Source organism: Chanodichthys erythropterus, chromosome 14 (genome assembly GCF_024489055.1).
Source record: "Chanodichthys erythropterus isolate Z2021 chromosome 14, ASM2448905v1, whole genome shotgun sequence".
In the NCBI taxonomy this organism is placed as follows: Eukaryota; Metazoa; Chordata; class Actinopteri; order Cypriniformes; family Xenocyprididae; genus Chanodichthys; species Chanodichthys erythropterus.
In genome coordinates this window covers 8,855,501-8,870,939 of record NC_090234.1, presented here as the reverse complement: position 1 = coordinate 8,870,939, position 15,439 = coordinate 8,855,501, and the positions used below count along the sequence as shown (strand labels likewise).

General features: G+C 37.1%; 1 protein-coding gene across 10 annotated transcripts in view; it reads left to right on the top strand.

The window, feature by feature from the left end:
• Positions 1-15,439, top strand: part of myo3b (myosin IIIB) — a 173,660-nt gene that overhangs the window by 28,230 nt on the left and 129,991 nt on the right. For all 10 annotated transcript variants that reach the window (XR_010897124.1, XR_010897125.1, XM_067409691.1 and 7 more), the window contains one exon: positions 13,107-13,172. Coding sequence is in view for 8 of the 10 variants with exons in the window: in XM_067409691.1 (XP_067265792.1) it covers positions 13,107-13,172 (66 nt within the window). In the remaining 2 variants the exon portion in view is untranslated. The remainder of the gene's footprint in view (positions 1-13,106; positions 13,173-15,439) is intronic.

Genomic DNA, 15,439 nt, shown 5'->3' with positions numbered 1-15,439 from the left:
CAAGCGCACTGTTGAATCCCACTGTATTTTTTTAAATACTGAGAATTTAAAGATTTGTGTGTTTGTACCGGTGTTGTGGCTGTGCTTTAATGCCGCTTGAGGTTTCGATTATGAATGCTGGATATGAGAAATGATAATGTTAGAATACTGTGCTTTTGCCTTTGCAGGCCCATTTGTCATATAGTTTATGCCTCGGTGCAATAATCATGTAGAGTATCTACACCATCATGACGTGCTTTAAAATGATGTGCTCCCTCTGCTTTTTCACCCAGCTGTCTCTCCCCCTCTATCTCTTGCTTCTACCTTCCTTTTCTTTATTTTTTTTCTTCAAATGAAATTAGATATTTGGGCCATGGCGCATAAATCAGATGCGCGGGACCTTTTGCACGGCAGCGGGTGAATAAATCAGTGTTCGTGTGTGTACTGGGGCGTGAAATGATTCTGTTAACATGTCATCTGTCCGGGGCGCCGTTCCCACCATCAGCCCAGTCTCAGACGGAGAGATTATGAGGGGGCGTGGAGCGATCGGAGCCTTTCAGTGCGAAATGTTTGACTCTTGATGAAGGGCATCAGAGGGAACTGAATAGCTGCTCATACACAAGGCTGCACAGTCTCCAACTTGAATATGATTATTTGAGCTCAAGCTAACATGTTTTTCTCACTGGCATAGAAGGATTCCTGGGTGTTTAATTAAGGGTAAATCATTTATATTTACTGGAAATATTCAAAGCCTGAGCTTAGCTGTGGTGTGAAGTGAACTGTATTTAATCCACTGCAGCTAATAGACTTAAAGGCTCGTGTTTAGCCATGACAGATTTTATTTTGATTAGCTGAAATGTGCATTTCAATTCCATCTTTTAGCTTCAGTCACATTAGTGATATTTCAGCAAAATTTTGTGGGTAAAATAAAGGTCTGTTGTCAATAGAGAGGTAACACTGCTCATGCAGAAGTCACTTTCAAGCCAAGACCAGCATACATTGTGTTTTGGACGCTTGTCCCCAGAATGGGAATCTTGTGTGCTGGTGTCCCTACCAATGGATTAAAGGATTAGTTCACTTTCAAATAAAATTTTCCTGATAATTTACTCACCCCCATGTCATCCTAGATGTTCATGTCTTTCTTTCTTCGGTCGAAAAGAAATTAAGGTTTTAAATGAAAACATTCCAGCTCCTTATAGTGGACTTCAGTGGCCTTCCCAGCGGCAGTTCCATTTTTTCTGTAAGTTGAATAGGGAATAGGACATACAGTGTAAGCTTTTTGAAGAATACGAAAGTGTGGTTTTGGTGGAAGCACTTGGAAGGCGATCATTTGTTTATATAAAGTATATACATTTACATTTTTTAGAAAATGACAGATCGTTTCGCTAGATAAGACTCTTATTCCTCATCTGGTATCGTTTAAAGCTCTTTGAAGCTGCACTGAAACTGTAATTTTGACCTTCAACCGTTTGGAGATCATTGAAGTCCACTATAAGGAGAAAAATCCTGGAATGTTTTCATCAAAAACCTTAATTTTTTTTTCGACTGAAGAAATAGAGACATGAACATCTTGGATGACATGGGGGTGAGTAAATTATCAGGAAAATTTTATTTGAAAGTGAACTAATCCTTTTAAGGTTTGACTGGTAGGCATGATCCAGTTATCCCCTGCAAAGAGATGGCATACTACACATGGACCATGTAAAGAAGTGTCTTTCTCCATAGATACCATTATTCATTTGGCAAATGCTTTCATCCGAAGTAAATTACTTTGCATTCAAGGTTTACATTTGATCAGTTCATACATTTTGTGGGAATCGAACCCATGACTTTGGCTGTACTGTTTAAGCTACATAAATCCTTACCATTCAAAAGCAGACATTTATTCTGACTAGATAGATTTTTGTGAAGCAACAGTTTTATTTTTCCCTGGCTGCTGTCTTTGATGTCACAGTTCAGGATAGTCACCAGTGAAGGGTTTAGTATTGTCAGTCAGCCAATCAGTGTTCATGACATAATTTTCCTGCGACTCCAGAGTGATTACCATTCTTAAAAGACACATACTTTAGCATAATTGTAAAAAGAGTGCTTATTACTGAAACATACTTAAACGTACTTAATATACAGTATATACTTAAATGCGAACTGAATGTAAAGTTTTGAAAGTGCATTTAAAGGGGACCTATTGTTAATAAAAGTTCTGATGTCCCCAGAGTGTGTGTGTGAAGTTTTAGCTTAAAATATCCTACAGATCATTTTTAAAGGGTTAGTTCAGCCCAAAATTCTGTCATTTATTACTCACCCTCATGTCGTTCCACACCCATAAGACTTTCGTTAATCTTCAGAACACAAATTAAGATATTTTTGTTGAAATCTGATGGCTCAGTGAGTCCTGCATAGCCAGCAATGACATTTCCTCTCTCTCGAGATCCATTCATGTACTAAAAACATATTTAAATCAGTTCATGTGAGTACAGTGGTTCAATATTAATATTATAAAGCAACGTGAATATTTTTGGTGCCCCAAAAAAACAAAATAACGACTTATATAGTGATGGCCGATTTCAAAACACTGCTTCAGGAAGCATCGGAGTGTTATGAACCTTTTGTGTCGAAACATGATTCGGATCGCGTGTCAAACCGCCAAACTGCTGAAATCACGTGACTTTGGTGCTCCGAACTGCTGATTTAACGTGCTGATCCATACTTGGACAGCGACTGATGATGTTTCACAAGGACACAAGTACAGACAAGTACGCATATTGATAAACCGCTTAAGTCCGTGTCTACACCAGACACGAGCGGCACAATGCGACGCGTCAAAAGATAATAGAACCCATTATAATCCATGATAGTGTCTACACTGGATGCGGCGCGGCAGTAAACGGATTCCCTGTTCTATTTCTGACGCAGTCCAAGTGCTTTCCAACGGTCGTCTTGTCGCGTTCATCGGCGCTGCGCATCTGTGTAGACACGGTGTAAGTAATTTTGTATGTTTTTACAACAGTGGCAAATCAGTGGCAGTGTAGAATGTACATGTATGGAAACATTTAAAAAGACAATATACCATCACTCTTTAAGATTGTAAGTCTAGTTTCTGTGTTTAGCTGGTGTCAGGACTTTGCCTTCATTTCCAATTGCCTACAAATAATTTTATCAGTATGGCCAGAGCACTAGGAGGTTGAGAAATTGTGGAGTCTTTTGAATGTGGCAGATTAGTATTGACAAAATGTCTACCATGTCATATATCATCAGAAACCGATGTGGCCTTAGAGCTTGTTTGTGTGTCCATCTGAGGCTGTTTTTACCTACAGCAGCGACTGAGCACAGTGCAGTGACATTAGATGACTGTAAGTCAACATTTACTGTACATTATAGTACATTCAAAAATGGTGTGAAGGTTTAGGAGTACTGATACAGTTAGAGAAAAAAAACATCTGGCTCAGTAGAAGTCAATGGAAAGTGTTCATTATGATAGAAAAACAAACATATCTCTCTCTCTCTCTGTGTGTGTGGAGGGGGGTTCAGGTAAGCTCTACGTTATGGGGACCAAATATCCCCACAGAAATGGCACTATGTGAAATTCTTGCCCTTGTGGGGACATTTTTACAGACACACACTCACACAGAAACGTTTTGTCAGCGATGTTATGACGGCTTTATCAGTAAAATAGTTTAACAACTTAAAAGCTACATGACATTTCTCACTAACAATGTAATAACGGCGCTGTTCTTGGACCAGATAAATTTACAATTTCACTATTAGTAGAGATGCTGCTGCCGAAAACCGCTGAGAGGCGCACATACGCTTAATCTCTCTCTCTCTCTCTCTCTCTCTCTCTCTCTCTCTCTCTAACTGCATTATTCTGCTATCAGTGGCTGAAGCCTCCCCTACTAGCTCTAAAATGACGTTTTGGAATTAGCAACGGAGGCTTGGGATGAGATGCTCAAGAAATTAATCCAACACACAAGAGTGTTTTAAGGTCAAAAACCTGACAAATGTCTTGAGGTGTGGAAACCATAGTATAAGCGGAATAATTGACTCCGGGCCGTTGAATTATTGAAAAATAATGCTAAATTTTCTAATAATTCAATGGCCTGTCATCAATTATTCCATACAACAAATACTTTACATTTAAAGCTGCAGTTCTTAACTTTTTGGTTAAAGTTTTTTTGAGCAAGTAGGCCTACATAAACAGCCATTGTTCAAAACTATCTCCTTACCTTAGCCCGATTCACAACAGTAAGTTGTAATAATTTTTTTGTAATTCGGGTTGTACTGGTGGGTTTCTGTGGGAAATTCAAACATGAAGCTGTTCATCTTTGCATCATTACGTCACGTCTGTTTACATAAAGAAAGAGTCCCAGCTAGTAGGCTATATAATGTGAGGATGCTGCAGGTGATGGATCATTTATAGCCTTTTCTCTCAGCAGCTGCAATAATTAAACTTAGCATTTTGATGGCGGATTGTGATCCAGAAAGGTCCAAATGACAATCATCAGTGACAACTGGAGATTCACCCGTAGTCAAAAGCAAAAGACGTCGGACTGCGGAGTGAATACAGAAATTGAAATCTACAGTTAACGCTAATACACACTAAATACACACAGTCACACAATGCTGATGTTGTTAACATTAACAATTTGAAAACAAAGTAACAGTAATAATAATTTGTACGGTTTGACTTGATCCGAGCTAAGCAATCATTAGATTTAATCAGCGTGATTTACTGTAATGTCTTTTTCTCAGTTGGTCAGAACAAAAGTGGCAGACATGTTCAGATGATATTTTCCAGTGAAAATTCTTATTTTGGTCATACTTTCAAGACGTAGAATCTGTGATTCTGAAGTACAGTATCCACACCAATGTGGTGACCGACAGCAAACATTAGATTCATCCGCACTGAGGAGATGTACTGATGCACCCACGTAAAGATGATAATTCCACAAATAACTGCAATTGCGGGTTTTAAACAGAGATGGCAACAAAGAGGCAAAACTTACGGACTGCAGCTTTAAAGGGTTAGTTCACCCAAAAATGAAAATTTTATTACATTCATTTATTACTCACCCTCATGCCGTTCTACAACTGTAAGACATTTGTTAATCTTCGGAACGCAAATTAAAATATTTTAGTTGAAATCCAATGACTCAGTGAGGCCTGCATAGGGAGCAATGACATTTCCTCTCTCAAGATCCATTAATGTACTAAAAACATATTTAAATCGGTTCATGTGAGTACAGTGGTTCAATATTAATATTATAAAGTGACGAGAATATTTTTGATATGCCAAAAAAACAAAATAACGACTTATACAGTGATGGCCGATTTCAAAACACTGCTTCAGGAAGCATCGGAGCACAATGAATCAGCGTGTCGAATCAGCGGTTCAGAGCGCCAAAGTCACGTGATTTCATGAAGCAGTGTTCTGAAATCGGCCATCACTAAATAAGTCATTATTTTGTTTTTTTGGTGCTGCAAAAATATTCTTGTCGCTTTATAATATTAATATTGAACCACTGTACTCACATGAACTGATTTAAATGTTTTTAGTACATTAATGGATCTTGAGAGAGGAAATGTCATTACTGGCTATGCAGGCCTCACTGAGCCATCGGATTTCAACAAAAATATCTTAATTTGTGTTCCGAAGATGAATGAAGGTCTTACGGGTGTGGAACGACATGAGGGTGAGTAATAAATGACATTATTTTCATTTTTGGGTGAACTAAGCCTTTAAATAATAATTTTTTTTTAAATTACGTGAATGAGATTTTTTTTGAAAATATGGTAATAAAAAATTTGTGGTAAAACTAAATAAATATCACAATTGCAAAAAGAAAAACTTAATGGTCTTAAAAATAGGCTTCTCAAATAGGCTTATTCAATGTATAATTTCTTGTTTTTTTTCCCTTCTTTCTGATTTTGGGTTAAAATTTGACCTAGTCATGTTCCTGACAGGTTTTATGAGATTCCCTCTTATGTATATTAATCTATCCCTCCCTCCCTGTGTTTGTGTCTAGCTTGTCATCTACAGCGTAACAAACTGATGTTGTGAGCAACATGGCTGACAGCGTGACTGTTTGCCAGAGTTTAGTGGCTCTGCAGCTAGATTAGAATAAACCTAGCGTGTTTACATCCTGTTTGCGTGTGCTCACAAACACCCAATGAGGGTGAATACCACGGCAGAATTTACCCAGCACAATAGGAGCGCCATCAGCGACGTTGCCTTCACTTTGTTATGTATAAGCAGCTCTCTACAGCACTGCAACATCAAGGCGAGCGTGTGGCTGCAGGCACGCATTATATTTTGCATTGAAGGAGTCGGTTATTTTCCTTTGATGTGTTCTTCAGAGAGGACGGCCTGTCTGAATATCTATCAAAGCACCCAGTGACTTAGAGCAGCGCAGAATGACAGATTACTGTGGAAAAAAAGAAAGCTGTGTTTAACGGGGGTTGGTTTATATGCCTAATGCTTTGTTCTTGGTGATAGTTTCTGATGAAAGTCACAGAAGATGTGTTTTTAAGTAGTATGTCTGTCCTTCGACCTGCACTGCTCTTTATGTCTCTTTATGTCTGTTTGAGACTTCAGTCAAGCCGAAACTAGATTAAGAGTCATTGAGAGAAAAAAAGGAGATCTTGAAGCAGAAGTAGAGGGAATTTAAATAAAAAGATGAGAGCGCCACATTCATATTTGCCTAAAACAGCCCATCAAGCAATAAGACACTGCAGACAGGGCTGAATTGTGAATTTAATCATATTGATGCTGTTCCTCTTCCTGTCCTTGTTGCAGAGCTTTTACCGGAAAATGAGTGTTGGCCCATTTATTTTGTTGTCATCTGTGTGGATTCTTACAACATGGTATTACTTTAGACTCAAAAACATGTTATTACTTTAGACTTTAGAAGCTCCATTCATCAAGGTCAAAAATAAAAGGAATTTCACATGGTTCCTGGGCCATAACAAGTGAAAGTGAACACACACCCGGAGCAGTGGGCAGCCGTTTTTGCTGTGGCACCCAGGGAGTGATTGGGGGTTAGGTGCTCTAAGGGCACAGCTAGCTCATTTGGAGCGTTTGTTTTGGAACCTGGTGCATTTTCTCCCTTAGTTTGGTTTGTTTAGGCATATATGAATATGGCAATCATGCTCTGAACCGCACCAAAACAATCGCCCTGAGATCGCCTGAACGAGGTGGTCTCGGTGTGATTTAAAACGAGCTCTGGAGCGATTCGGTGAGAAAGCAATCCGACCCAGTGAACCAAGCAGTATCATAATTCATAATAAGAAATGTGTTATATAAAAAGCAGCAGTGTCTGATTCTGAGTTATTGTGGTTGAAAACCAGGGAGCGCCTCTTTATCTTTTTTTCTTTATGACTTTTTTTCATGATTAATTTTTAAAGCAGTACATAAGACAAAACATAGGTAGACAATACCATCAATACAGAACACATAAAACAGAAAGTAGGATGTACATGTAATTATGTGAAGTGTGTCTGTAAATTGTGTTGAGTATGTGTATATCTCTATTATATGTTTTCTAATATATATATTTAGAACAAACTGTTTGTAGATGGTCAGATGAGAATGTTTATAGAAAAGTGAAAAGAGAAGAGAAAGGGAAGAGGAAACACACACACACACACACACACACACACACACATAATAATAATAATAATAATAATAAATATATATATATATATATATATATATATATATATATATATATATATATAATTTTATATTCGCTCTCTATATATATATATATATATATATATATATATATATATATATATATATATATATATGTATGTGTCCAATAATTGGATTGCATATATATGTATGCAATCCAATAACGTTGTCTTCGGTCTCGCTTCTGGTCTGTGCGCGTTCATGTGTTTATGAGGAGGCATGGCTTTGGACGGAGATTTGCAGGGAGGGTGGGATGTACCCTTTCAGTGTTAGCCTAGCAGGCTAAAATGATCATTTCCCAGATCACCTATTGCACCTTTAATTGTGAACTGAATGTAATGTTTTTGGACACTTAATTGCATGTTAATTGCAATGAAATGACCGGTATTTTAGATTAAATTTATATTAAAAGTATTTAGCTGAACTTTACAGTGTTTTTTGACCCTCTTAAGTAGGACTTTATATGTAATTTGAAAATATTTGAAATATGGTGTTCAATTACATTCAATCCACATTTATTTGTATAACCCTTTTCCCAATACATACATGTACAGAAAATGCATGTGTCTACATTACAATTTAGAGTAATCTGTTATCAGAAGGGCCAAGTTATGTACAAATCATGCAGTTAGCTAACACTGTATTAGTTTAAACAATGTATTAATTTAAAGCAGAAACAATGAGCTCAATGAAGTAGCATTGGTGCATGTTGATTCATCTGAAGTCCTGTCAGGAGTTGGAGTCCTCTTGAGTTAATGTGTACTGACGAATGTACTGACAAGCATTTGTGGCAAACTAAAATATACTTTAATGTAATTTCTATTGAAACTTGTAAGTTGTGTATTTAAATATATTTGTAATTACACATTTGTAATGATGAAGTTGCAATTTAGTACATTTAAAATGTATTAACTAATGTATCAACTAATACTGAATAACACACATTTATTTACTTCGGTCTTGAACCCCGGCCTGAGCGCCGCTGGTATGCGAGGCAAGTGCACTTACAATGACGCTAAACGCCTCATTCACTAGTGGTCTTCAGTGTGCAGTGGTTTAACAGCAAAACTCTCCCTATCTTGCCACTGTTACATACGCAATGTTAGTGGATGTCTGTTTATCACAGCTGACAGGCAACAAAATGATGCACGAAAAATAAAGCGCAGATGATGAACGAACGACAAGGAAGCACAAAAAATGAACGTACAGTACACAAGAGTAAATACAAAATGTTCGTTGTTAGTCGTAAACAGCACAGCAGCTCGAGACAATCAAAACCCAGTGTACTCACATGAGTAGTGGGATCAAAGCAGCCTCCGCGTCAGTTTTCAGGCCTTCCCACTTAGCTCTCTCTAGCACTTGAAAGCTTTTCTAATATAAACGCGGATCCTAAAGTGCTTGCCCAGGCATAAACCTTCATTCCAGTGATATTCTTTTGAGTTCTTTTGTATTGTGTCCCATCTCTCGTTCTGCAGATTTTTTTCTTATTTTCAAATCTCCCTCTTGCTCGTAGCTCGTTCGCTCTCCTCGACCGCTATACGCCCCCAATGCTGATTGGTTAGATGTTGTTGGTGTCGGCAAGACTAACTTCCAAACAGTGAAACTTTCAAATAGTTGAAAAAATACATTCCCCACCTTTAAGCACACTCCTTTTTTTTTTTTTTTTTTTTTTTACAAGGGATTGAGTGAATAAATTTAAACAAATATACTTTTAGGTGTAAAAATGTCTCCAATAAGTCAAAGAACATCCTGAGGCTGGAATGTATGTTGTTCAGGAAGACACATTTTCCAGCATCTTGTGCTTAAAAATGATGTTTTCTTATATGGCCTAAAACTGTCCTAGAGTTTGAGGCCTCAAAGCATCACAGCCATTCAGAGCTGCTTGTGTGTTAATAAATGAGTCTATGAGAGTGTGTGCGCTAATATGAGCATGTGAAAGTGTGTGTATGAGTTAATAGATGGCTCTGTCTGAGTGTAGCTGACAGAGGGATTATTCGCTCTCATAACTCGGCAGCTCTGCGGACAGATGTTGCCTGCCAGACACTCGGCAGGGCGGCTCGTTTGTCATCCAACAGCAGGCCGACACGTCCCTGGCCCACACTCAGTGCCTTAAAGACTTAAACACTTACAACTGATATACAGCAGCTCATCTGAGATACAACCTGCTCTACAGAAGAGATGAAGACTCGCTTAACTGCTCCTCTGCAGCAAAAACTCAAAACTGAAGTGCTGATGGGTTGTGAGGTTTGACATATTTCAGTCATTACTGTCACTTAAACATGCAAAAATGGAAGTCAAAACAAAAGTTTGGATATATCTCACGGATACATGTGTGTATATGCGTGTGTGTATACAGTTCCCTTCAAAAGTTTGGAAGCACCTTAAGCAAAGTGGGATTTTAGACAATATCTGCATAAATTCTTATTATTTCTTGCCGTATTCATTAAAATAGCTTGCAGTTATCATTGAAGACCAGCAATAATGACTTTCTTTCAAATTCATAATAATGGCAGTGTAGTATACACATCACAGTCAGACATGCAAAGTTATAACAAAATGATATCAGACCGCCCAACATGTACGCATTTTTTCGTAGCGGGTACGCATTTTGACCTCAGAGTACGCTGGTGCAATTTGTCACTCTACGCTAAACCCGGTGACTCATCTGTGCACGTGTAGTACTCAAATAGAGTGCCCCAGGGATGACGCGTTTTTGTAGGCAAAACCCGGAAGCGAGTTAGCATTTTAGGACTTCCGGTTCCAACGCCGTAAAGTCTATGGGTTTTTTGAATGGGTTTTTGCTAAATCGCCTGAAATAAAGTCTGTGGTTAACAAAGCCTCTAAGTACTTTCACGTTTTGATCTATGACATAAAACACACCAGTTATAACCCACTTGTGATTTTTTTTAAACTTTTACTGTGTCTTCAAATACAAATTGCTAAAAGGGACTACTTCCTTTGGCAGGGACTTTAGACGTCATCATGACAAACGGGACATTTGGACAGCATTTCTCATGAAAAAGTAGAAAAGTATTCATACACAGCGCAGATCATAATCAGCGAGTTGTTTTTAAATATAGAGTTGTTTTCTAAATAAAGTTTGAGGACGCTAGGTGGTGACGATGTTGATCCGCGACCATGGTGTGCTGTAGTCCGTTTATAGCCTACTATTAGCCTTTTATATCTGACGACTTTATTTAGGCTTCAAAATCTATAAATGTTGTGTTAACTTGTAAAGATTATCTTGATAGACAAAACATGTAAGTGTCATAACCCTTTGTTAAACACAGAGCTTATTTTCTGCGATTTTCCAAAAGTCTATGGGAAAAATGAATAGGCTTTCAGTCGAGGGAACCCGCGCACCGCTAACTTCTGGGTTGGCCTACAAAAACGCGTCATCCCTGGGGCACTCTATACAGCAAAAGAAAGAGTTCGACCAATCTGAGCGCTGGGTTCATTTCCCCAAATAGCAAGCGGGGATGATTGACAAATGCGTACGGCCTATCAATAAAAAGACACTGCAAATCGACAGAAATACAAAATCCCGCTTGATTGATCCTCCTTCCACTCCCGCTGTCTCAGTGACTGATTCTCAACGAGGACAGTGCAGTAGTCACGGTACTTCTGACTCCTTAAGGTAAACGGGTATAAAATGCTCAAGTAATGTTGAACAACAAATCTAAATAAAATTGAAATTGCTATATGGCACACAGAGAGGAAAGATCATTGTAAAATGAAAATGGCCGTGCTTGGTTTAAAATTTGTTCTTGCTTGTGTTATTTTTTTTTGTCAGAAAACATTTTGGATTATCCATCCGTGTTTTTGAGATTCGGTAAATGACGGACGCTTTAGTTAACACAACCCCGCCCTCGTTATATGTCGGACAAACTTCTACTTGATATTCTTGAATACTCGATGCGTTTTTCTCTTATTGGTTCTTTCTATTCATTGTCAACTTAATCCTATAACAACTAATATATCATTTGATACGCACATTTCTAAGGCCTCTAAATTCTGAACATGATCAAAACTTGTACACAAGTAGGTACACAATCTACTACATGTCTTCTGTAATCTGATTGATAGTTTATACTTTTTAATTGTCCCACCTCTCCTCCACTGTGATTGGACGGCTGGGTGAAAAGTGACAGTGATGAGCTCTACATTTTCCCCGAAGTTGAACATTTTTTTTCAACTCTTGGTGCCCAGAAAGAACCCCAAGCAAACAGCGCTCAGTCTGAAATAAACACTCAGCGCCTTGTCATGGCGTTTTTATATACATGCTGCTCCCATTGAAATCAATTGAAAAAATATGCTGGGCTTAGGAAAAAACACTTTGGTGGAAACACGGTCTAAGGAAACAAATTTAGATTGCACTTGAGGAGGGAGGGCCCCAAATCAACCTCCTGACAGGGTTGTTATTGTTAACTAAAACTAAAACCATGAAAAAAAAAAAAAAAAAAAAAAAAAAAATTTCAATGAATTTAAATAAAATAAACTTTAAGTGAAATAAAATATAACAAACTTATTTTATGTCATATATTTCTCATTTTTTGTTAGTTTAAGCTGTAAAAACTAAATAATTAAAACCAGATAAACTAAGACTAAAAACTTTAACTTAATAAAAGCATATAGGCATGTTTAAAAAATGAACAAAAACACACAACAAAATTATTAAAACTTTAACTAAAATTAAAAAAGAAAACTATGGAAGCTTGTTTCCACCAGAGAATAAAAAAATAAAAAGGTAGTTGGGACTTTTTATCTCACAATTTCTTACTTCTGACAATTGTGAGTTATAAAGTCTGAATTGCGAGATATAAACTTAAAATTCTGAGCAAGAATTGAACTTCATAACTCGCAGTTGCATGTTTATATCTCACAATTCTGATAAAAAAAGGCAGAATTGCAATTCATTTTATTTATTCCGTGGAAAAAAATGAGCTTCCATATATTAACAACAACAACAACAAAACTATAGTAGTATATCCTAAAATAACACTTCAGTGCTGAACCAAACGTTGTCAGAATATGTGGTATTTTAACACATAGTAACAATATGTTGCATTTATAACCTGAAATCTGCAATTAATGTATGAAAGTTTTGTGAGATTTTTTTGATAGTGATGGCATAAAGAGAAGTTGAAAGAACATATTGATTTTAGTGTAAGACTGTAGAGAAGCATTTCTAGCCTTTTATTCTAGAGGAGCTGTTTTGAATAGCTGTTCTTCGGCACCGGTCTGTACCTGAATGGCATGTTTGTGTTTTCTGGTTTTCTTTGTGTAAGGAGATGAATGCGAACAGACATTTGTTCTGAACAAACACAGTTGTCCATTTAGATTTGTAATTTATTTACCATCACTGAATGAGGTCAGTCCAATACGTTTGCTTCTGTCTCATTCAAGCCTGTTGTGCCTTTGTGTGTTTTATCCGCAGGAACCCATCGCCTACCCTACGCCACCCTGAGCACTGGTGCAGGAGTTTCAGCCACTTCATCGCTCAGTGAGTACAACAGCTTCATCTCTCTGTTCCTGTGCTGAGGAAACTCTCACTTTGATGTGTGTTGTCACTAGTATATTTATTCTAGTCAGCAAGAGTCAGACTAGTCATTAGTCAGCACTAAGAAAGAAAAGTACCGACATTTAATATGTATTGATCTTTTATTACTATAACTTATTATACACTATCAAAACATTAAACTTCAATATACTAACATATCAATTTAAGTTGATCTGATAATTCATGTATGCAAACAAGTGAAATATTGAGAAAAACTAAATAAGTGTAGTAAAATATGTGGCTTCAAATACAATAAAATGTACAGACGTCAGGTGGGGCAAAATATGTTAACATTTAACATACTAGTTTTATATAATTTGAGTCCTGAACTTTTAAATGGTAATGTATAGGCTATACAGTATTTCATTTCAAACTTTTGTCAGGGTTTTAAAACAAAAGTCAGTTATTGACGATGCATATATATATATATATATATATATATATATATATATATATATATATATATATATATATATATATATATATATATATATGTAAAACACACACACACTCCCACACACAGTCGTGGTCAGAATTATTGCCATCCTTGGTAAATATGATCAAAGAAGGCTGTGAAAATAAATCTGCATGATTTTTTCCTTTTGATCTTTCATTCAAAAAAATCACAAAAATCTAAGCTTTCTTTGAAGTAAAAATAATGAATGTGGGGGGAAATCACATTATGAAATAAATGTTTTCTCTAATACATGTTGACCACAATTATTGATACCCCTAGAAATTCTTTTGAGTAAAATATCTCTGAAGTATATTTTTATTTCTAGAGTGACTAGGGGCATGAAATTGTCCAGCCATGACTTCTTGTTTTAAAAGGAGTACAAATATAAGGATAAACAGGAAACAAGGCCAAATCTCCTTAAAGGGATAGTTCACCCAAAAGTGAAAATTCTGTCATCATTTACTCACCCTCATGTTGTTCCAAACCTGTATGAATTTCTTTCTTCTGCTGAACACATAAGAAAATATTTTGGAGGATATGGAAAACCAAACATTTGTGGGGCACCACTGGCTTCCATAGTATGGAAAAAAACTACTATGGAAGTCAATGTGGTCCGTCAAATTTTTGCCCACTAACATTATCCAAAATATCTTCTTTTGTGTTCAGCAGAAAAAAAAAAAACAAAAACAAAAAATTTTTTGGTGAACTATCTCTTTAATCATCTGCCACAATAGGTAAAACCAAAGAATATAGTTCTGATGTGCAGCAAAAGATTGTTGAGCTTCACAAAATAGAAAGTGGCTGTAAGAAAATAGCTAAAGCATTGAAAATCCCCATTTCCACCATCAGGGCAATAATTAAGAAAATCCAATCAACAGGAAATGTCACGAATCTGCCTGGAAGAGGACGTGTGTCTATATTGTCTTAATGCACAGCGAGGAGCATACAGTAGTTCGAGTGGCCAAAGACTCTCTAAGGATCACAGCTTGTACCCCATGTGTACGGTTAAATATACTGCTGGATCTTTAATGTTGTGGGCCTATTTTTCTGCTGGAGGTCCTGGACATCTTGTTCAGATACATGGTATCATGGATTCTATCAAATACCAATAGATAAAAAATCAAACCTGACCGCATCTGATAGAAATCCTATTTGGGGCCGTGGATTTTCCATTAAGACAATGATCCAAAACAAACATCAAAACCAACACAAAAATGTGTCACTGAGCAAAAATGAAGCTTCTGCCATGGCCATCCCAGTCCACTGACCTGAACCCTAAAGAAATGAGTGGAGTGAACTGAAGAGAAGAAGCACCAGCATGGAGCTGGAATCTGAAGGATCTGGAGAGATTCTGTATGAACCTATATATATATATATATATATATAGGTCAAAAAAGAATAAACAACGCAGATTTATTTTCACAGGCTTCTTTGTTCATATTTACCATAGGTGCCAATAATTCTTTTTAAGGAACAGTATATCAAAACACAAAAAGGCCACACTACACCAAACAGCTGAGAAACTAAAAGCAAGAGGAACAAAACACTAAAACAAAGCAAAAAGGGTAGAGCAGCGAGCATTAGGGCCGTATCTGCAGATGACCAGAAAATAGTGCTCGTCACCTGACACAGAACAAGACACAGGAGAAAGCACACATAACAAACCAGCAACAGAACAAGATTAACAAAGGGAATAAAGGGGGGGAAATTAGGAGGCGACAATTATTCTGGGAAACAAGGAGATGAAAGAGCA